This window comes from Delphinapterus leucas, chromosome 5, assembly GCF_059928025.1.
Source record: "Delphinapterus leucas isolate spDelLeu-1000000601 "Yukka" chromosome 5, BTC_Dleu_Yukka2, whole genome shotgun sequence".
Lineage (NCBI taxonomy): Eukaryota > Metazoa > Chordata > Mammalia > Artiodactyla > Monodontidae > Delphinapterus > Delphinapterus leucas.
In genome coordinates, this window is record NC_143133.1 from 88661980 (window position 1) to 88685282 (window position 23303).

The following is a 23303-nucleotide window of genomic DNA, read 5'->3' on the forward strand; positions in this document are numbered from 1 at the left end:
TTCATTCCATCAGGATCTTTGGCTCATTGGTTAAATCTACTACTTTATGGAAGACAGGACTCTGAAATAGCAATTGTGAGGGCAGAATCCTCACAGATTCTGTTCTTGATGCTACTGGGAAGAAAATGGGGAGTTGTGGGCATGCAGCATGACCTTTACTACTACAACTACTATTACTGCTACTACTGTTATTACTAGCTGGGATTGAATGTTTTCAATGCAAAAACATTGTTGGAGGTACTTCTAATGCATTACCTCATTTAACTGTAACAACTCTATCAAGTAAACCTTTTTTATTCCCATTTTACAGATAGGGAACCTGAGGCTTGGGGATATAAACAAATCTGTTCAATGTCATATGACTAGTATTGCCAGAACCAAGGTTTGAATTTGAGCCCTCTAATTTCAGAAGAATATTCTTAGCCACTCTACACACTGCCTGTGCACGGCCGTGTTGTGGGTGTCTTATAAAATCTGTTATTCAGAGAAGGGGAAAAGTGCCCAAGGCATCTGTGACAGTGACTCTTTTCTCCCTGCATCCCCACTCCACACCAAAATTGCTATTATGCTGGAGCTGTAAGCTTGGCAGTGACGTCTAAGGAGAGGGAGTGGTAGGAACTGGGAAGCCAGGAAATGAAGGTTCGTCATGGGATCATGGCTTGATGATCCTGGCTGTTCTCTAAACTTTTAAGGTTTTTAGTATTTCAGTGTCTGAAATGAAAGATTATGACCATCGAAGAGATAACACATGAAAATATTCAGAGTTCTTTTGGTTTAACATTTAGAGCATAGTGTTTGGGATTTTCATTCATTTATCAACAAATATTTATTCGATCCTACGGTGTGTCAGACATTGTGGATGCAAATATGAGGCAATTAGACATGGTTCTTAAGTCCTGCTGGGCAGGGAGAAGGACAGTAAGCAATTGCATAGAGTGTCATAGGTGCAGGATGGAAACAGCCGCTGCTGTGGGAGCACATAGCACCCGCACTCAGTCTAAGCTGAAGATGCAGGCGGGCGGGGAGCGGGGGCATTATATTCCTTCTGCCAGTAACTTGCTGTATGGCCTCAGACACAAGAACCTTACGATTTAAGACTCCCATTTCTTGGTGTAGGGTGAAAGAATAATCCCCACGTCACAAAGGCTTTAGAGAAATGTATTAAATTACTATATAAAGTATCCAATACAATGCCCAGCAGATAATAGGTGTTTAATTCATGAAGCTATTTTGTCCTTTTACCACTTTTCCAAGCACTCTTGTTTATTAACAAGGATAGTAAGGAAGAAAATTTTACTTAAATAATAAGTTCATCAAACAGAAGTGAAACAGAGCATAGTTTGCTAATTCAATTTTGCACCTAGTAGTGGATTCTGCTATGTGTCCAGTGCTATCTTAAGAGCAGCAGATATGAAACCAGAGACTCAGGAAACTCTGCCATCACAAGACTCTATTATCACAGAGGAAATTGCCCTGCAACTCTCTCCACTGATGTGCCAGAGAACACACTGATAGAAGGCGGGTAACCCGTGTGATGTGAAGAAAGGAAGGAGAGGAATGTTTTATTCAGAAGTCGTGTTTTTCCTGGAGAAGAGAGGATTTGGAAAAAGGGCAAGTCACACTTACTCTATCGCTCAGACAGAATCCATCCCAATGAAGAGAACATACCTGGACTCACTCGATGCAGGAAGACTTTTCTAGCACTGGAGAGTTTTGGAGATGTGATCAGCCTCGGGTGCCGTAATGAGGGCCAAGACTGAAGGTGCGCGAGCCATCACCACCCAGGTTTTTGGTGGGATCCAGCCTTGCTCTTTCTAACTCTGTTTCTATGATTTGGACTAGAATTAGGTTTCCTGTAAAAATAATATTTATTAAAAATCATCATTGTGTCCTGTACTCGGACACCTTCCATTTTTGATCTTAAAGGTCAGCATGGAGATCTTCCTCTCTTAGAGAACAAATTCTGTGCTGTCTTTTGAATTCTTTCACAAAACCCATTCCCTTACCTTTGCTTAAATAATCTCCACAGCTTGTCTTTCCTCTGGTCTAAAATTCTGTTACTAATTACTAATAAAGAACTTAACTTTTTTTTATTTCTTCAAGAATCTCTTACTGTGAAAGAAGGATTACCATGAGAAATTAATTTTGTCCAAAATTTTTAAAAAGAGGAATTAGTTTAGCACACATACAACAGTTTTTTTTTTCTTTAAGTGACAGTTACAATCAATTAATAGTGGCTGTAATGAGGCATTGTGCCATGAATGATTCTAAGGCTAGTCTAGGTTCAGAGAAAAAGAGTACAGTGATCAATTAGTAATGTCTGCAATGGGTGACAGTCTGGCAGCACTCATCCAAAGGATTTGCTATCCCTAGAGCAATAGGTCCATTTCTGATCGTCCCAGGAGGCTTAGAGTAAGATCTCAAGGGAACAGCTCTAAAGATGCAAGACAGAAAGAGATGCTGAGCATTAGGACTGTTTAGAGGACCCCGAAAACCTACCACACAGGGCCATCCATATTCTTTACCATAAGCCAGTGTGTCCCAAATCTAAATAACAGATTTGTTGTTGTTGTTGTTTTGCAGGCAAATATATCTGTCTCACTTGTGGTATTTCTTCGCCTAGGAAACCAGAAATGAGAATATGTGGGTAGAAGAATCAAGCAATGGACTGCCAGCTGTAAAGATTATCCGGTCCAAACACTCCATCTATAAATGAGGAAACTGAGGACAGGAATGGTTAAAGTATTAACCAGTGATCTTCCATTTCCAAAACTTCTAGTCTTTACATTTAGCTTAAACCTTTTTTTTTAACATATTTATTGGAGTATAATTGCTTTACAATTGTGTGTTAGTTTCTGCTGTATAACAAAGTAAATCAGCTATACATATACATATATCCTCATATCTCTTCCCTCTTGCCTCTCCCTCCCTCCCACCCTCCCTATCCCACCCCTCTAGGTGGTCACAAAGCACCGAGCTAATCTCCCTGTGCTATGCGGCTGCTTCCCACTAGCTATTTTACACTTGGTAGTGTATATATGTCCATGCCACTCTCTCACTTTGTCCCTAGCTTAAACATTTTATTTAATTAGTAATCAACTGTGTCCCGCCCTAGACCCAAGACTGGATGATTGGCAAAACAGAAAATAGCTGAGGGATGTTGGGACCTCAGCTGTTAATACTAGCTCTTGGTTGTTGTGGGCTCTGACATCAGACAGACCTGAAGTTCTACCTGTGAGTCCATGAGCAAATTATATGACCCTGAGTCTTAATTTATTGTTCAAGAAATAAGAATATGGCTATCTAAATATAATCATACAAAGTGCCAGACTCACAGCAAGCACTCAGTAAATTAGGTCACATTCCTTTGGGTTTGCTCCCAAGATCTATGCTCCCCACTCTCTCCAGCGACCTAAAAATGTGCCCAGCACTGGAACTCAGGCCTTCACCATTTATTTGAATCTGGGAGAGTACATGTTTACCTGATCTCCTGGCATTTTCGAACTTTGTACACGTCAACAAACATTTCTAGGAAATGAGATATTTACCAAAAGTGTTTATTGATTATTTTATTCCAAGGTCTATGTGGTGTAATCTTGAAAAAAACAGGTAGATTGACATGACTCATTTTATTTTATTTATTTATTTTTTAACATCTTTATTGGAGTATAATTGCTTTACAATGGTGTGTTAGTTTCTGCTTTATAACAAAGTGAATCAGTTGTACACATACATATGTCCCCATATCTCTTCCCTCTTGCGTCGCCCTCCCTCCCACCCTCACTATCCTACCTCTCTAGGTGGTCACAAAGCACCGAGCTGAACTCCCTGTGCTATGCGGTTGCTTCCCACTAGCTACCTATTTTTTACGTTTGGTAGTGTATATATGTCCATGCCACTCTCGCACTTGGTGCCAGCTTACCCTTCCCCCTCCCCATATCCTCAAGTCCATTTTCTAGTAGGTCTGCGTCTTTATTCCTGTCTTGCCCCTAGGTTCCTCATGACCTTTTTTTTTTTTTTTAGATTCAATATATATGTGTTAGCATACGGTATTTGTTTTTCTCTTTCTGACTTACTTCACTCTGTAGAACAGACTCTAGGTCCATCCACCTCACTACGAATGTCTAAATTTCGATTCTTTTTATGGCTGAGTAATATTCCATTGTATATATGTGCCACATCTTCTTTATCCATTCATCTGTTGATGGACACTTAGGTTGCTTCCATGTCCTGGCTATTGTAAATAGAGCTGCAATGAACATTTTGGTACATGACTCTTTTTGAATTATGGTTTTCTCAGGGTATATGCCCAGTAGTGGGATTGCTGGGTCATATGGTAGTTCTATTTTTAGTTTTTTAAGGAACCTCCATAATGTTCTCCATAGTGGCTGTATCAATTTACATTCCCACAAACAGTGCAAGAGTGTTCCCTTTTCTCCACACCCTCTCCAGCATTTATTGTTTGTAGATTTTTTGATGATGGCCATTTTGACTGGTGTGAGATAATATCTTATTGTAGTTTTGATTTGCCTTTCTCTAATGATTAATGATGTTGAGCATTCTTTCATGTGTTTGTTGGCAATCTGTATATCTTCTTTGGAGAAATGTTTATTTAGGTCTTCTGCCCATTTTTGGATTGGGTTGTTTGTTTTTTTGATATTCAGCTGCATGAGCTGCTCGTAAAGTTTGGAGATTAATCCTTTGTCAGCTGCTTCATTTGCAAATATGTCCTCCCATGCTGAGGGTTGTCTTTTGGTCTTGTTTATGGTTTCCTTTGCTGTGCAAAAGCTTTTAAGTTTCATTAGGTCCCATTTGTTTATTTTTACTTCCATTTCTCTAGGAGGTGGGTCAAAAAGGATCTTGCTGTGATTTATGTCATAGAGTGTTCTGCCTATGTTTTCCCCTAAGAGTTTTATAGTGTCTGGCCTTCCATTTAGGTCTGTGATCCATTTTGAGTTTATTTTTGTGTATGGTGTTAGGGAGTGTTCTAATTTCATTCTTTTACATGTAGCTGTCCAGTTTTCCCAGCACCACTTATTGAAGAGGCTGTCTTTTTTCCACTGTATATTCTTGCCTCCTTTATCAAACATAAGGTGGCCATATGTGCGTGGGTTTATCTCTGGGCTTTCTATCCTGTTCCATTGATCTATATTTCTGTTTTTGTGCCAGTACCATACTGTCCTGATTACTGTAGCTTTGCAGTATAGTCTGAAGTCAGGGAGCCTGATTCCTCCAGCTCCGTTTTTCGTTCTCAAGATTGCTTTGGCTATTTGGGGTCTTTTGTGTTTCCATACAAATTGTGAAATTTTTTGTTCTAGTTCTGTGAAAAATGCCAGTGGTAGTTTGATAGGGATTGCATTGAATCTGTAGATTGCTTTGGGTAGTAGAGTCATTTTCACAATGTTGATTCTTCCAATCCAAGAACATGGTATATCTCTCCATCTATTTGTATCATCTTTAATTTCTTTCATCAGTGTCTTATAATTTTCTGCATACAGGTCTTTTGTCTCCTTAGGTAGGTTTATTCCTAGATATTTTATTCTTTTTGTTGCAATGGTAATTGGGAGTGTTTTCTTAATTTCACTTTCAGATTTTTCATCATTAGTGTATAGGAATGCCAGAGATTTCTGTGCATTAATTTTGTATCCTGCTACTTTACCAAATTCATTGATTAGCTCTAGTAGTTTTCTGGTAGCATCTTTAGGATTATCTATGTAGAGTATCATGTTGTTTGCAAACAGTGACAGCTTTACTTCTTTTCTGATTTGGATTCCTTTTATTTCTTTTTCTTCTCTCATTGCTGTGGCTAAAACTTCCAAACCTATGTTGAATAATAGTGGTGAGAGTGGGCAACCTTGTCTTGTTCCTGATCTTAGTGGAAATGGTTTCAGTTTTTCACCATTGAGGATGATGTTGGCTGTGGGTTTGTCATATATGGCCTTTATTATGTTGAGAAAGTTCCCTCTATGCCTACTTTCTGGAGAGTTTTTATCATAAATGGGTGTTGAATTTTGTCGAAGATTTTTCTGCATCTATTGAGATGATCCTATGGTTTTTCTCCTTCAACTTGTTAATATGGTGCATCACATTGATTGATTTGAATATATTGAAAAATCCTTGCATTCCTGGGATAAACCCCACTTGATCATGGTGTATGATCCTTTTAATGTGCTCTTGGATTATGTTTGCTAGTATTCTGTTGAGGATGTTTGCATCTATGTTCATCAGTGATATTGGCCTGTAGCTTTCTTTCTTTGTGACATCTTTGTCTGGTTTTGGTATTGGGGTGATGGTGGCCTTGTAGAATGAGTTTCGGAGTGTTTCTCCCTCTGCTATATTTTAGAAGAGTTTGAGAAGGACAGCTGTTATCTCTTCTCTAAATGTTTGATAGAATTCGCCTGTGAAGTCATCTGGTCCTGGGCTTTTGTTTGTTGGAAGATTTTTAATCACAGATTCAGTTTCAGTGCTTGTGATTGGTCCATTCATATTTTCTATTTCTTCCTGGTTCAGTCTTGGCAGGTTGTGCATTTCTAAGAACTTGTCCATTTCTTCCAGCTTGTCCATTTTATTGGCGTAGAGTTGCTTGTAGTAATCTCTCACGATCCTTTGTATTTCTGCAGTGTCAGTTGTTACTTCTTTTTCATTTCTAATTCTATTGATTTGAGTCTTCTTCCTTCTTTTCTTAATAAGTCTGGCTAATGGTTCATCAACTTTATGTTCTCAAAGAACTAGCTTTTAGTTTTATTGATTTTTGTTATCATTTGCTTCATTTCTTTTTCATTTATTTCTTATCTGATCTTTATGATTTCTTTCTTTCTGCTAACTTTGGGAACTTTTTGTTCTTTCTCTAATTGCTTTAGGTATAAGGTTAGGTTGTTTATTTGAGATGTGTCTTGTTTCTTAATGTAGGATTGTATTGCTATAAACTTCCCTCTTAGAACTGCTTTTGCTGCATCCCGTAGGTTTTGACTTGTCGTGTTTTCATTGTCATTTGTTTCTAGGTATTTTTTGATTTCTTCTTTGATTTCTTCAGTGATCTCTTGGTTATTAAGTAGTGTGTTGTTTAGCCTCCATGTGTTTGTATGTTTTACAGATTATTTCCTGTAATTGATATCTAGTCTCATAGCATTGTGGTCGGAAAAGATACTTGATACGATTTCAATTTTATTAAATTTACCAAGGCTTTATTTGTGACCCAAGATATGATCTATCCTGGAGAATGTTCCATGAGCACCTGAGAAGAATGTGCATTCTGCTGTTTTTGGATGGAATGTCCTATAAATATCAATCAAGTCCATCTTGTTTAATGTAGCATTTGAAGCTTGTGCTTCCTTATTTATTTTCATTTTGGATGATCTGTCCATTGGTGAAAGTGGGGTGTTAAAGTCCCCTACTATGATTGTGTTACTGTCGATTTCCCCTCTTATGGCTGTTAGTATTTGCCTTATGTATTGAGGTGCTCCTATGTTGAGTGCATAAATATTTACAATTGTTATATCTTCTTCTTGGATTGATCCCTTGATCATCATGTAGTGTCCTTCTTTGCCTCTTGTAACAGTCTTTATTTTAAAGTCTGTTTTGTCTGATATGAGAATTGCTACTGCAGCTTTCTTTTGATTTCCATTTGCATGGAATATCTTTTTCCATCCCCTCATTTTCAGTCTGTATGTGTCCCTAGGTCTGAAGTGGGTCTTTTGTAGACAGCATATACACGGGTCTTGTTTTTGCATCCATTCAGCCAATCTATGTCTTTTGCTTGGAGCATTTAATCCATTTACATTTAAGGTAGTTATCGATATGTATTTTCCTATTACCATTTTCTTAATTGTTTTGGGTTTGTTATTGTAGGTCTTTTCCTTCTTTTGAGTTTCCTGCCTAAAGAAGTTCCTTTAGCATTTGTTGTAAAGCTGGTTTGATGGTGCTGAATTCTCTTAGCTTTTGCTTGTCTCTAAGGGTTTTAATTTCTACTTCAAATCTGAATGAGATCCTTGCTGAGTAGAGTAATCTTGGTTGTAGGTTTTTCTCCTTTATCACTTTAAATATGTCCTGCCACTCCCTTCTGGCTTGCAGAGTTTCTGCTGAAAGATCAACTGTTAACCTTATGGGAATTCTCTTGTGTGTTATTTGTTGTTTTTCCCTTGGTGCTTTTAATATTTTTTGTTTGTATTTAATTTTTGATAGTTTGATTAATATGTGTCTTGGCATGTTTCTCCTTGGATTTATCCTGTATGGGACTCTCTGCTCTTCCTGGACTTGATTATTTCCTTTCCCATATTTAGGAAGTTTTCAACTCTAATCTCTTCAAATATTTTCCCAGTCCCCTTCTTTTTCTCTTCCTCTGGGACCCCCTATAATTCGAATGTTGGTGCGTTTAATGCTGTCCCAGAAGTCTCTGAGACTGTACTCAATTCTTTTCATTCTTTTTTCTTTATTCTGCTCTGCAGTAGTTATTTTCATTATTTTATCTTCCAGGTCACTTATCCGTTCTTCTGCCTCAGTTATTCTACTATTGATCCCTTCTACAGAATTTTTAATTTCAGTTATTGTGTTGTTCATCACTGTTTGTTTGCTCTTTAGTTCTCCTAGGTCCTTGTTAAAAGTTTCTTGTATTTTCTCCATTCTATATCCAAGATATTGGATCATCTTTACCATCATTATTCTGAATTCTTTTTCAGGGAGACTGCCTATTTCCTCTTCATTTGTTAGGCCTGGTGGGTTTTTGCTTTGCTCCTTCATCTGCTGTGTGTTTCTCTGTCTTCTCATTTTGCTTAACTTACTGTGTTTAGGGTCTCCTTTTCACAGCCTGCAGGTTTGTAGTTCCTGTTGTTTTTGGTGTCTGTCCCCAGTGGCTAAGGTTGGTTCAGTGGGTTGTGTAGGCTTCCTGGTGGAGGGGACTAGTGCCTGTGTTCTGGTGTATGAGGTTGGATCTTGTCTTTCTGGTGGGAAGGTACACATCTGGTGGTGTGGTTTGGGGTGTCTGTGGCCGTATTATTATTTTAGGCAGCCTCTGTGCTAATGGATGGGGTTGTGTTCCTGTCTTGCTAGTTGTTTGGCATAGGATGTCTAGCACTGTAGCTTGTTGGTCATTGAGTGGAGCTGGGTCTTGGTGTTGAGATGGAGATCTCTGGGAGATTTTCGCCATTTGATATTGGAGGTCTCTTGTGGTCCAGTGTCCTGAAGTTGGCTCTCCCACCTCAGAGGCACAGCCCTGAGGCCTGGCTGGAGCACCAAGAGCCTGTCATCCACACGGCTCAGAATAAAAGGGAGGAAAAAAAAAGGAAAGAAAGAAGAAAACAAAATAAAATAAAGTTAGTAAAAGAAAATATAATTATATTAAGAAAAAAATTTCTTTTTGTAGAAAAAAATTTTTTAAATAATAAAAAAAATTTAAAACACAGACAGAACCCTAGGACAAATGGTAAAAGCAAAGCTACACAGACAAAACCACACACAGAAGCATACACATGCACGCTCACAAAAAGAGAAAAAGGGGAAAAAAAAAATATATCGTTGCTCCCAAAGTCCACCTCTTCAATTTAGGATGATTCCTTGTCTATTCAGGTATTCCACAGACGCAGGGTACATCAAGTTGATTGTGGAGATTTAATCCGCTGCTCCTGAGGCTGCTGGGAGAGATTTCCCTTTCTCTTCTTTCTTCGCACAGCTCCCGGGGTTCAGCTCTGGGTTTGGCTGCGCCTCTGCATGTAGGTCGCCTGAGGGCATCTGTTCTTCGCTCAGACAGGACGGGGTTAAAGGAGCAGCTGCTTCAGGGGCTCTGACTCACTGAGGTGGGTGGGGAGGGAGGGGTACAGAGTTCGGGGCAAGCCTGCATCGGCAGAGGCCGGCGTGACATTGCACCAGCCTGAGGCGCACCGTGCGTTCTCGCGGGAAGGTTGTCCCTGGATCACGGGACCCTGGCAGTGGCGGGCTGCACAGGCTCCCTGGAGGGGAGGTGTGGAGAGTGACCTGTCTTCCCACACAGGCTTCTTGCTGGTGGCAGCAGCGGCCTTAGCGTCTCATGCCCGTCTCTGCGTAAAGCGCTGATAGCCGCGGCTCACGCCCGTCTCTGGAGCTCCTTTAAGCAGCACTCTTAATCCCCTCTCCTCGCGCACCCGGAAACAAAGGGAAGAAAAAGTCTCTTGCCTCTTCGGCAGGTCCAGACTTTTTCCCGGACTCCCTTCCGGCTAGCTGTGGCGCACTAACCCCTGCAGGCTGTGTTCACGCCGCCAACCCCAGTCCTCTCCCTGTGCTCCGACCGAAGCCTGAGCCTCAGCTCGCAGCCCCGCCCGCCCCGGCGGGTGAGCAGACAAGCCTCTCGGGCTGGTGAGTGCCGGTCGGCACCGATCCTCTGTGCGGGAATCTCTCCGCTTTGCCCTCCGCACCCCTGTTGCTGCGCTCTCCTCCGTGGCTCCGAAGCTTCCCCCCTCCGCCACCCACAGTCTCCGCCCGCGGAGAGACTTCCTAGTGTGTGGAAAGCTTTCCTCCTTCACAGCTCCCTCCCACTGGTGCGGGTCCTGTCCCTATTCTTTGTCTCTGTTTATTCATTTTTCTTTTGCCCTACCCAGGTACGTGGGGGGGTTCTTGCCTTTTGGGAGGTCTGAGGTCTTCTGCCAGCGTTCAGTAGGTGTTCTGTAGGAGTTGTTCCACGTGTAGATGTATTTCTGGTGTATCTGTGGGGAGGAAGGTGATCTCCGCGTCTCACTCTTCCGCCATCTTGAAGCTCCTCCCCGACATGACTCATTTTAAAATCCAGTATTCGTTAATGAATGCTATCTGTGAAAAATATTTCTTCATTGTCATGAATTTCTGTAATTGTTTGAGGGTCATAGTGGCCAAGGTGGAAAAACATTCACCAGAAAAACGTTAATTATTAATAGCAATTACTTGGAAAGAATATAAAAGGATTCTTCAATTCAAATGATAGAATGTACTCTATAAAGATTCATCTGAAATAATGAAGACTGTTAGAACCATATCTTTGCTTGTTTTCTTCAGCTCCATTAAATGTCAGACTCTTCAGAGAAGTTTACTAGATGCAGGTAGGGAATCCTATTTACAATCTATACACCCGTGTGCCAGGAGATGAAACATAATGACTATTAACATATACATGGAAAGGCTATCTTTCTCAGCGCTCATCACTGTCAGTAGAGTCATTGAAGATTGCTAGAAATTAACCTGTGGAATAGATAGAGAAAGAGAATTGATATATTGAAGCAACACACACAGGAAGATCTAATTTTCCATTTTCCACCTTACTTCCACTCTAGGTCAGAGAATGACATATTTCAAACTTGTATTTAAAATTGGATAAATGATTTTAGATAGAGCAATAGTGTTTATAGTAGCAAGAATAATCCCATGAGCTACATTGTTCAGTACCTACTATGTGCCAGGCACTGTGCTCAATGCTTCACACATAGGCTTTCATTTAATCCTAACAACCACCCAATGTAGTAGAAGTTATTTACATTTGATAGAGAAACAGAACCTCTGAGTGCTTAAGTTATTTCCTCAAGGCCATATTGAGTATCAGAGCTAGAAGCTGAACTCAGAATAAGTATCTCCAAAGCCTTTACTTGTTAATATGTAAATAATAATGGTTTCTTTATTAAATAGATAGCTGCTAAGCTGTTTTGAAGCTATTGATGTTAAAAGGAAGACACTGTTTTCAACAGAGAGCATGTGTATGTGGTGAGTGGAGATGATGAAGATGATGAGCGAATCCAAGATGTATGAGTTACTGTCTTTGCCAAATTAAGCCTGGCAAAGTGTTAATGTTTATACTTTTGTTCCTAATGCCAGGCTTTAATTTTCTTAGTGTTCTTTGTGTGTGCTAGTAACTTCTAATAAGAGATAACCAAAGAGTCAAGTTTAATTAATTCAGAAGTATCAATACAGGTATGTGCCACTTATTTGTAAGCCAATGACGGTTCAACTACATGATGTGTTTGAGTAGAAAGAAATCATTCACAGAATACAGTTTAAATAAAAGAAAAGATATATTCTTATAATTTGTTCTGGTTTATGATATAAACAAAAATAAATCTGGAAATTTATGAATGAATAAATATAGATTTGAATTGTCAAAGGGGATTTCAGTTTGGAAAATTTCCTCTTCTGTAAATAAAATCTCATTTTTTTTCAGCCATGCAGCACTCTAATAGCCAGAATTATCTAGAGGAGAACTTAAGAGCTGTGTGAGTTTTATTATCAGTATTCTTTTGTTTGAAATGTAAAATCATATTAATTATTTTGGGGGGGGAGTAGGGCAGTGATATAACAAGATTGATGGAGGAAAAGAGTTTGATTCTATCTTCAGCATTCACACAAGTGTTCTGTTTCAGCACTAGTATTATGGTTGCACAGTTTCTTCAGAAATTGACTTATGAAAAGGTACAAACCATAGTTAAAGAATTGCTAGATCTTGCAGAGATGTGCAAGAGCCTCAAGCCACATGAATCACCTTCAGAATGTTGTCACCAATTGGTAGGTGAATCGTGTTCTGCCTTTTTCTCTCTGTTGTTTTAAAAACTAAATTGCAAACAAAAGATGTTGTTATGAAGTGGGATGACTGAATAATTAGGCAAGGGATTTTAAGGCAACAATATGTACATGTGTCACACTCAAGATATAATCTTTGTAGGTTTATAAACTTACATTTTATCATTTCATATCTGGGAGATCAGACTCTGAGAACTAAATGCTCAAGAGAATGAATTATACCCTAGAATGCCAATTTGTTAATTTAAGTCGGTTGCTCTGTCTCTGTCACTAGAATATTATTGTCTGACATCCTCATATAAAGGTTTCTGGGAAATTAATGTACTGATTTTAAAAGTTTCTAAGAGAATATAAAAAAGAAGAAAAAAGTGAATATTATTATAGGCTTTTTTCCCACTTAGTAGAAAATCTTGAAAATTACTATCATCTCATAAAATATGTCTATCTTATGATTAGAAAAATTCTTGATAAAAACTAACATATTCTTATAATCTACATATTTTTGTATCAGTTATTCTCATATCAACAATTTAAATACAAATACATAATTTTCTTTTTTATTTATAGATTTTTTTCACTCCATCTTCTTTGGCTAAAACCTACCTTTTTTTTTTTTTTTTACCAGACTCTAAGTAGTCATAGAAAAATCATTAGTCTAATTAGAGACACACTTTAAATGAAGTTCCTTTGCCAGTGGCTAGCCTCACTTATTTTATATCGATTTCTTCTTATTCCCATTTCCAAAGATGACCTTTTTCTGCCCTTATCCCACAAATCTGGAAGCATATGTCATTTGAGGTTTACAGCATCCCACACATTTACTGCCATTCAAAGATACTTGAAAACTGAATCATTACATTTCTATTTGAATATTTGACACCGAATACACATTGCCTCAGAGTTTAACTTTTAAAATAAGCTCCCATGGAAACCAACTAAAAACAGTCAGGAAGCAAGGAAAGCAAACTAAGAGCTGTTTCTTGGTGGGTAATTCTTATTAAAAATACCTTGATTTCTTTAGGTCCTGGACATTTTGGCTTACCTTTATTTTAATACCTTCAACTGTATGAAAATGAAGCACTTACATAGGTAGGGAGAAAATGATAAATTCTCTTTGGCCCATGTCCAGCATGTGGGAATTTAGACTTAAGAACCTTTTAAAAGGCTTTCACTCAAAAGAGCTACATCCAGGGACTATTGGATACAGAGTATAACATTAAGCACTCAGTTGCCTTTTCTGTATAATTCCTTAACTTTCCTGTGGTTAGAAATGTAGACCACAAGTGCCTTCCCTTAAGTTACTATTTCCTCCTACAGATGCCTACCTTCCTAGAGCATATTTGCAATAACCAAGGGTTGGCTGACAGACATGTGTTTTCTGACTGTTGCAATACAAATAACTCAGCAAGACACAAGTGCTTCCTGTCATACAAAAAGGATGTTGCAGGTTACAGTGATATATTCCAAATTTCAAATCCTGAGCAGATCTGTGAGATGGACAAAGAGAATCATGTGCCAGTGAAAGAGAAGTAAGTCATATTTCCTTGCCAGGTCTTTGAAAAAGAGTATTTTCCAATTTTGAAGACAGATCTTTTGTTTTAATATAAAAGCCTCTGAGTACGCAAAGCTTGATTATATAAAATTAAAGTGAAAATTTGAGCTACAATTTATTTTTTTCCCTCACAATGACAACATGGTCTTAGTAAACCCAAGAGGGCATGAAAATGTCTGCACCATGAAACATTAAAAAGGACTAGGATCTGTAAGAGACCCATCTCCTCAAAGGTTAGGTTGGTCAGACCAGTAGCAAATGATGTTGAAAAATACAGTCAAGTAGGCAAAGCACACTAAACAGAGTATTGGGAATAGAGAGCAGGTAATAGCTCAGGCAATGGGCTAGTATTTGGGAGGTTCACCAAGGGATAGCCGGAGGGGTATCTGATAGGCATGGAGATAAAGTCTGTCATTGGGAACCTAGGAATAAGTAATAATTGTGGATCGGACAGAGATGAGTTTTCTACTCAAGAACTCTGATTCTGTAATTTCCACCTGGAGTGGATGGCATGATAGCCCATGGGTAGGTGAGCTCATATTTTTGTTTCCTAGTTAGCACAGAAGTCTATCTTTTGAGAGTGAGGTACGAGCAAGTTAGAGGCAGGAAACCAAAACCAGAGAGAGGTAGAAATGACAAGAGAAGGACAAAGCTTCAGTTCTCAAGGAATGCAGTTCTGGCCATCTGGTCAAGACAGACTCAGACACTAGGAAAAAGGGGAAGATCTGATTGCTGGATCTAGTGCAAAAGGCATGGTGGTGGTTTGATTTCAGATTTTAGACGTGAAACTCTAAACCAGAAATGAATGAGCAGACAGGGTGACTTGATGTTGAACAACGTAAACACTTTTAATTCACCTATACATGGGCAGAATTGCCCCGGAAGTTACTGAGCCTTCAGGAAGGAATTAAATGGCCCCAGTCACTTAGGGAGAAAGGACAGAGGGATAAGGGATTGGGCCGGTTCCAACTGGTCTGACATTAGGGGCAACCAAATGGGAAACTGTAATATGAACTTGGCTACCTATTAAATGAGGTGCTAGCCACTCTAGGTGAGATTTATAAAATCAGTTTCGGGCATTGTTAAATCAAGTTTGAGCATTCAGAGATTATGAAATCTAACCAATACTCAGGCAGTGAATCTAATCTCTTCTTGAACATTTACAATTAAGTCAGTATCAAGGAGTTATTTATATGCTAATTTAACTTATGTGCATACAACCATAAATATTCAGGGAAAAATAATTTTCTAACTACTTGCTTCATAATTATGTCAACAACTTTGTTTAGTTCTCAACCAAAGAAACAGTAACATATCAAAGCCAGAGGAAAAGTCTGCTATTTCAGTCTCATCAAAAGATAGCATAGAATACAGATACACCAAACTGTAGTTATTGTATCTTTGGATTATCTAAGGAATTTTCGATAACAGTTTTGATCATTGTAAGATAAGTGTGACCCTTTGTCACCTTGCAATAGGGACATTCTATTTTTAAATGGCTCTAATTATTAGAAAGCTTTTTCCTTATACTAAGTTCAGCTTTGCCTTTGGAGATTTGAGATTAGATTAGTTCATACTGAAAATCCTCTATGGGAACTAAGTTACTGCAGCACAAAAATGAACTCTTAGTTTAGCATAGTACCCAACAGAGAGCAGAGATATTGAATGGCTCCAACGAAATTTCCTATCAACCAAGAATTTTGCCTTATCTTGGGTGGCAGTTGTATCTTGATAATGTCAATTCTGCTTTTCTCTTTTTACAAGTTGGGCTTGAGAAACTTTGCTGAAATGAAACGAATCTATTGACTGAACTTCCAAGAGTAAGGGGGGTGAGGGTGGAGGTTGGGTGGGGGTCAGCATTTTCTCTAGTTTAGCCTTCTGCTTATACTATCCTAGTAAATGATTAAAGCCTTAACGATACTTTCATTTTGGCTTTTTGTCTTCATTGGCTACTCTGGAACTCTTCCAAGGGGTAACTCAGGAGTGCAAGATCCTTCCATCTTGGAGCTATACCATCTGGAGCATGTGTTTCCAAGGTTACTGCAAAAAAGAAAGAGAGAGACTAGGGAACTGTGCAAAGTAATTAATAGCCAAACCTTGGAGTGGTGTATGGCATGTTCACTCATATTTCATTGATTAGAACTCAGTTATATGTTCCCACCTAACTGCAGGAGAGGCTGGAAAAGTAGTCTTCCTGTGAACACAAGAAAAGAAAGTGGATTTGTGTGAGCATTGAGCCAATTTTTGTCTGCAATGTCAACTTTTTCGGGGTATTTGTGTGTGGGGGGAGGTGGGGCGTAAATAATTTGAGTAAGCTTTGTGGAATAGTGTGAGGAGATATGATTATAAGTGAAAGGCAGGCCTGGTGCCCAGGCTCTATAATGAGTGTAAACACCCACCAATAGCTTCTAAATTTAACTCCCCTTCACCAGGTGTACAATCCTCCATTTACAATCAGTTTAGACTGGTGAACTTTCTATCTCCTACTACTTATATAAAAATGAAAAGTTTTAATTACTGATTTTCTTTACCTACTGGTCCAGAAAGTACAGTTGGTGACTTCATGGGCACTGTCTAACCTCACAGTGATCTCTCTGTAGTGAACTTTTGATGCATTTAAGTACAGTGCTATCCTATTTCTGTCACCATGAAATTCTAGGAGTTTCAGGTCAGCGAAACTAAATGAATCCTAAATTTTTAAGAAACAGTGTCAGCATATGTTCTTGAATTCCAAATTATATAGCTTTGTATTTGTCAAATTACAGGTACATTTATGAAACTTCTAGGAAGCATCCATTCTTGTATGGACCCACTATTCTGACCATGTCTGCTTGCTATGAAACAGCTGTTCGGTCTTGTTGCCAAGAAGAAAATAAGACTGAATGCTTCCAGATAAAGGTAAACTATTCATATGGCAGCCCTTACTTAGGGACTTGTTATGCTAAGTGTGGACTATGGACAAGCAGCATATGCATCACCTGGCAGCTTGTTAGAAATACAATCTGAAGCTTTTCTCCAGACCTGCTAAAGAAGACTTCATTTTAACAAGATACTCAGGCAATTCTTATAGTCCTTAAATTTTGAGAAGCATGATCTAGCATAAATATAACTTCATAGTAAATATTTAATATTCCAGTTATTATTACTGTATAACAAAACACCCCAAATTTAGTGGCTCAAAACAATAACAATTAGTTTATTACTCTTATGGTTTCAGTGGGTCAGGAATTCAGAAAGGGCTCATCTGGGCTTTTCTGGCTACTGATTTTTCATGGGGTTGCAGTCAATGGCTGGGGCTCTGAAGGTCTGTAGTACCTGGGGGTTGGTCCAACATCTCTTTCTCCTCATATTATCTCAGGGCCTTTCCATTGTGGTCTCTCTGCCTTGGCTGGCTTGGGCTGCTTCACAGAATGGCAGCCTCAGGGAAACTGGACTGCTGACATATGGCCAAAGTCTCAAGAATGAGTTTTCTAGTGGATGAAGCAGAAATTGCATGGCCTTTTATGACCAGGATTCAAAAGTTACTTCTGCTCTACTCTATTGGTTGAAATATCATAAAATCTCACCAGTTTGAAGGGGAAAGTAAATATACTGTAACGAAAGCTCATTGTAAGAAGAACATGGGATAGAAGTTGTTATTATAGCCATCTTTGGAAAATACAGTTAGCCTCGCACTTAATTTTAACTGTGTGGCTTTTTCTCCTTCATTGAATAGACATAAATCGGTGATTAGCTCCATGATAAAAGTACTTTTTATGTATGTTCATTAAAGGTTCTAAATATCAACACAAAATAACCATCCTTAGAAGGCACACCAGATGGATTTTCCCCAAGGTCATGCTGAAATGAGTAGTAGTTTGATAATCGTTTTGATGAATTCCTCAAGTCTAAGGGCAGTGCTGCTTCTTCCTTGCTGTTTTCTTTGATCTCCTCAGTGAGAATTTCTCTCATATTCCTCTCAACCCCTATTTCTCTATTCCTCTAAAGCTATGTCTCCTGTTGAGCTCCTCATCGTCTACCTTGTGTAAGAAATTAAATAATGTATCTAAAGAGTCTGACATATGCTAAGTACTCAATAATCGCAGCGATTATCATTAAAGCTACTTATATATATTTCTTTCCCTAGTCATCTCCAATTCCTTCAGAAGCCAATTCTGAATTCCTAAGCAGGACAGTCATTTTTTTCTCCTGTTGGCTTCATATTATTAAAAACAACAAAAACAAGTGATTGTGTAGACTTAGGTCTCATTACCTGGCATTTTGGAAGAATGAACTTTTTCATGAAGGTGAGTTTTTTTTAGGTAACTTGTTTCAAAGTTTTCTTAATCTTAACCCTTTCAGAGGAAATTTTTCCTTAATGTATAACATGCCCCTATAATTTTTAAAAAATTTTTTTATTGGAGTATAGTTGATTTACAATGTTGTGTTAGTTTCTGCTGCACAGCAAGGTGAATCAGTTATACATATAGCCACCCTTGTTTAGATTCTTTTCCCACATAGGTCATTGCAGAGTATTGAGTTCCTTGTGCTATACAGTAGGTTCTTCTCAGTTATCGATTTTTTATATAGTAGTGTGTATATGTCAATCCCAATCTCCCTATTTATCCCTACCCCCCCAAACCCGATTTCCCCCTGGTAACCATAAATTTATTTTCTACATCTGTGACTCTATGTCTGTTTTATAAATAAGTTCATTTGTACTATTTTTTTTTAGATTCCACATATAAGCAATATCGTATGCTATTTGTCTTTCTCTGTCTGACTTATTTCACTCAGTATGACAATCTCTAGGTCCATCCACATACTAAGCATAAGCTTTTAAGTTAGCTAAGAGTTCTTTTCTCCTCTCCCTCACTTTGTGATGTTTACAGTCTTGCTGCCTCCAGGGTGTCTGTTTCAAGAAGTTATTACTCCTTGCCCAGAGAAAATTGCATAGCCAATCATGTAAAACTTGTATCTATGATCAGAGAATGTGGTTTATGAGTTAAGCCTTCACAGACTCTCTTGTGAAGAAGTGGATAAGCTTGTTTGTATTTGATTTCAAATGATTATAATACAACAAAATAAGAATAAAAATTATATTTATAATTAATTATAAAGTATAATTTATTATCGTTGTGCCAGATTTGTGGTTTGAATATTGCCTCTGTATACATTATCTAACTTGTTCTTAAAAAAAAGCATTGTAAGGTGTTGTTACCCCCAGTTAAAATAATATATGGTCAATATAATGTTTTAAGTGAATATATAGAGCTCTTCTGAAATCTTAAAATGTTGTTTATTCTCCCATCACACAGAGATACCAATTTTGGTATATTTCTTTTTATTCATTTTTTTCATTCACAGGTTTTATTTTGTACATTGTTGTGATCAAATTGAATATATAGTTTTGGTTAGAGACCTAAATACATGTGCTTTTTATTAGAAGTCAAAAGTCAAAATTCTGGGTTAAAGAATATGAACGTTTTCTGGGGGGGGGGCTCCATTAATACATATTGCAAAACTGGAGCATATATCATAGATAAGCATTTGGAAACATGTTCAAGGTGACAGGGCTAGTAACTTGAATAAAACCAAAATACAACTGTAAGACGTTATCAAAATTTATTCTAGTGGCTCCCTGGATTTTTGTTTGTCCACTTTCTTGTTCTCATTTATACGCCAAATGTCTAAGTTCTGGGATGAACAATCTCTGGGGAAGTGAGATGCTATTTTATAAAAAACAAAAAACAAAAAAACAGAACCTTCACCAAATTATGCTTTTACATTTGGCCTCATAGATAAGACAATAAAAACTTTCTAATTTTGAGAAGATACATGATTTTTATTTTTCTCTCTTCTTTACTAACCATGAGATAAACTTCTTCTGTTGTTACCATAGTTCTTTGATGAGTCGGTTTTCTAATTACAGCTAGAACCCATCAGAAAATACATTAGAGAAATATCTTCGAGGCATCACCACTTATGTGAGATTGGGATTAAATTCAACCACAAAGTAGCAAAAGCAGTGTAAGCTACCTATTTAGATTTGTGGACTTTGTTGCTTTGGATCACCCTCTTTGATTAAACTCATTTAAAAATCATTTACCTTTCATTTGCTAATGTCTCAGTGCAAATCTGGTTCCTTTCTCTACACGTGTGCTATTTGCCTGTTCAATAGGGCACATTGGGCTGTGCCTGAAACTGCACAGTCCTCCTCTCTACCCACTATCTCCTGTGGGGTTGATATCTCCTCTATCAACTTCTTCCATCAGCTCAAATCCTTTAGGCTCTTCTCCAGTGCACAAAAGATTCTGTACATTCAGATGCTCACGCTTAGTAGTTCTTCATGGTGAAGGCTGGAGGACAAAAGGTATTTTTCTCTTGGAAGACAAGAAATATTTTGGCTCTAATGTCATGTAGGACAGAAAAAGCAAGTGGTGTTTTTTGGGGTGGGGATAGAGGACTGTGGGGTGGGAGGAGAATTTGATGCTACTCAGTGTGCCTCTATCTTGGGCCCAGATTGTGTTTCTGTCCCAAGTTTACCCCTGAAGACATGCATCTTCCCTTATATCACCTTCATCCCTAATTTAGGATAACAGTGGGCTGCCTGGAAGCTCAGTTTTCCTTATAAGGCAAGCCCATTTTTCATATTTCTAGAAAAATTTCAGGGATGTTTTTCAGTTGTCAACAGAGAGGGACAAGGGAGAACCAAACCTCTTACAATTATTATCTTTCTGATAAAGAATTTTATTTGGAAAGTCAGGTCAGATAAATTCCCAAATTACCTATCTAAGCAACTCAACTACTTTAAGCAATAATTTGAATGATGAAAATGACTGTATTTACACGATTATGAAGTGAATAATTTTCATTTTGTGATTTTGTGATCTACATCTTTGTATGGCTCTGGGTTCTATCACTGTAGAAATAGAAAACACTTATAATATACAACTGTCTTCATCCTACATTTGCAACTGTGTTTCTATTCTTTTGGTTACTCAATGAACTACAACTAATTTTAGAAAGAATTAAAAAAACTGTTTAAAATGTACTTTTTTTTTCTTCAGGGAATTGGTTCTGTTGACTAAAAAACAACCTAAAGCTAACTTTTCTGAAATTGCCAAACTGGCCATGGATATTAAAAATCTGCATCAGATCTGTTGTGAAGGAAATACAGTAGCGTGTGTGCTTGGCAGAGTAAGACTTTCTCTTTTCTTAAAACTCTTTAAAATACTTGTACTTTTTAAATAAAGGTGAGGGTGGTATAGATGAATCTAAAAAAGTAATTATCATTTCTCAATATTACCAACAGAATGGTGTCTCCCCTCCTCTCTCTTCTCTTCTAATGAAACAATTTTTTTCTTTCTTTTCCTCCCTTCCTTCCTTCCTTCTTTCCTTCTTTCCTTCCTACCTTCCTTCCTTCCTTCCTCATTCTATCTACTTTATTCTTCTATTCTTAAATTTTTAGAGCTGGCTGCTGATTTTCTTCCAAATTGGGATTGTATTTCATTCATCTTTGAATCTCTAGAAAGTCTTAGAATTGCAAACTATACCCTCAGGCCTTATCAGCCTGGAGGAAAGAAGAAACCACCAAAAGCAAAGATGTGGCATCAAGGGACAAGGGCCGGGGCATGGACAGCATAGAACTCACCTGCCCCACGTCCAAATGTAAAGTCTCAAAATCCCAGAGAAGGAAAAAAATTGTAGCTGTTAAAATCCTGATAACGTTTTAGTAAATCACAAGTTACAAGTATGTTCCTATTCATTCTACAAGTTTGAAAACTGAATAATTTTCATCATGATAAAAAGTAAAACAGAAACAAAGAAAGACTACAATCATGATTTCAGTGAGAAATCTATGACTCTTATGGGCAGAAATCCTTACCCCCAACAATTTTTGTCCCATTACACAACAGATTAAGGAATGTGGGTAACAATATCAATTAAAATAGAAAAATCATTGAATCGAACACTCAGTAGAACCCCTAAGATTCTAAGTCCTCAAATGTCTACTTTGCTGGAACAGAGAGTTGGGGTCGGACCATAGCTTTCCCTTGGCAGCCATCGCAGTTGGCCATTGTTTGGTCAGTGCCACATTCAGCTTGACCGAAAGATGGTGGCTGCTACTGCCAATTCCACCCTGGAGATAGACAATATAAAGTTGCTTCTTGGATTACTTCCCGTATGGCAAGAATCTCAACACATACTGGAAGCAATACTATCCTATACACTTAGAAGTCGTGCTGGCTCTTTAGGATAGGCTCTCAGAATCCTATTTGCATGAAGATTAGGTGAAAATTACAGGGAACTTTGGGACCAATCCATAGGTATTAAAACAAAACAAAAGAAAAATCCCTAAAATCCTTTAACACATAAACAATACCCATGCCAAACTGGTAACTCTAGAACAGCTCCTGTTATTGTCTATACTATGACAGGAATGCTAGAAAAATCTCCAGTTATTTAATTGTATTAGGTAGTATTCATAAGCAATATAAAGTAACTTTAGATAGTTCTGGCATTCCTTTTTTATTCTAGACCATAAAGGAAACAGGTTTAGAGTTATTAGCTTGACAAAAATACTTTTATGTGTTGAGATGTTTCACTCTGTTTTAGAGGTTGTCTTGTTTTGTTTTAAATAGGATGGATTCTGAACATTAGTAAATATTCTTTTGTCTTCTTGGGATGATCATTTGATTTTTATTGTTTGACTTATCCAATTATATTAAAAGATTTCTTAATATTTACCCATTTTTACATTGCTCAAGTCAATATCATTTTACTATATCTATGGCGTCTCTCTTTCTCTACATATATATATGTCACATTTTTGCATTTATCTTTAGATGTGAAATGGATCTAGAACTTTCTTTTTTGGCACATATTTTATCAGGTTTTGTTATCCAGTTATGATAACTTCTAAAAGATGAATTAGAACTTTTTTCCTTTCGAATTCTCTGAAATAACTTAAATAGCACTGTAACTTACCTGTTTTCAGGTTTGTCTGTGAAACTGGAGGAGGGATGGAGATACAAACTGATGTGACAGCTTCTCCATTTCTTTTGTTATGGATTTATTTAAACATTTTTTCAGTCAATCTTTATTATTCATGAATTCTATACTTGAGAATTCACCTACATGCCAAAATTTATTTGTGACCCCCAAATCAATACTCACAGCACTTTGTGGTCATTCCCAGATTTATGCAAGCTCAGAGCAGTGGAAATCTGAGTTGCCACATGTGCATGGCTCCAGCTACAATAGA

At 37.8% G+C, this 23303-nt stretch overlaps 1 protein-coding gene across 1 annotated transcript in view; it reads left to right on the plus strand.

Annotated features, from left to right (window-relative positions):
- The first annotated feature begins 10482 nt into the window (after positions 1 to 10482).
- The window catches only part of LOC111187574 (alpha-fetoprotein-like), a 33174-nt gene continuing 20353 nt past the window's right edge, over positions 10483 to 23303 (plus strand). Inside the window, 7 exon segments of the mRNA XM_089912049.1 lie at positions 10483 to 11039; positions 12149 to 12200; positions 12348 to 12489; positions 13822 to 14033; positions 16822 to 16954; positions 19968 to 20065; positions 21106 to 21235. Of these exon segments, the coding sequence (XP_089768175.1) occupies positions 10955 to 11039; positions 12149 to 12200; positions 12348 to 12489; positions 13822 to 14033; positions 16822 to 16954; positions 19968 to 20065; positions 21106 to 21235 (852 nt within the window). The 5' untranslated portion in view covers positions 10483 to 10954.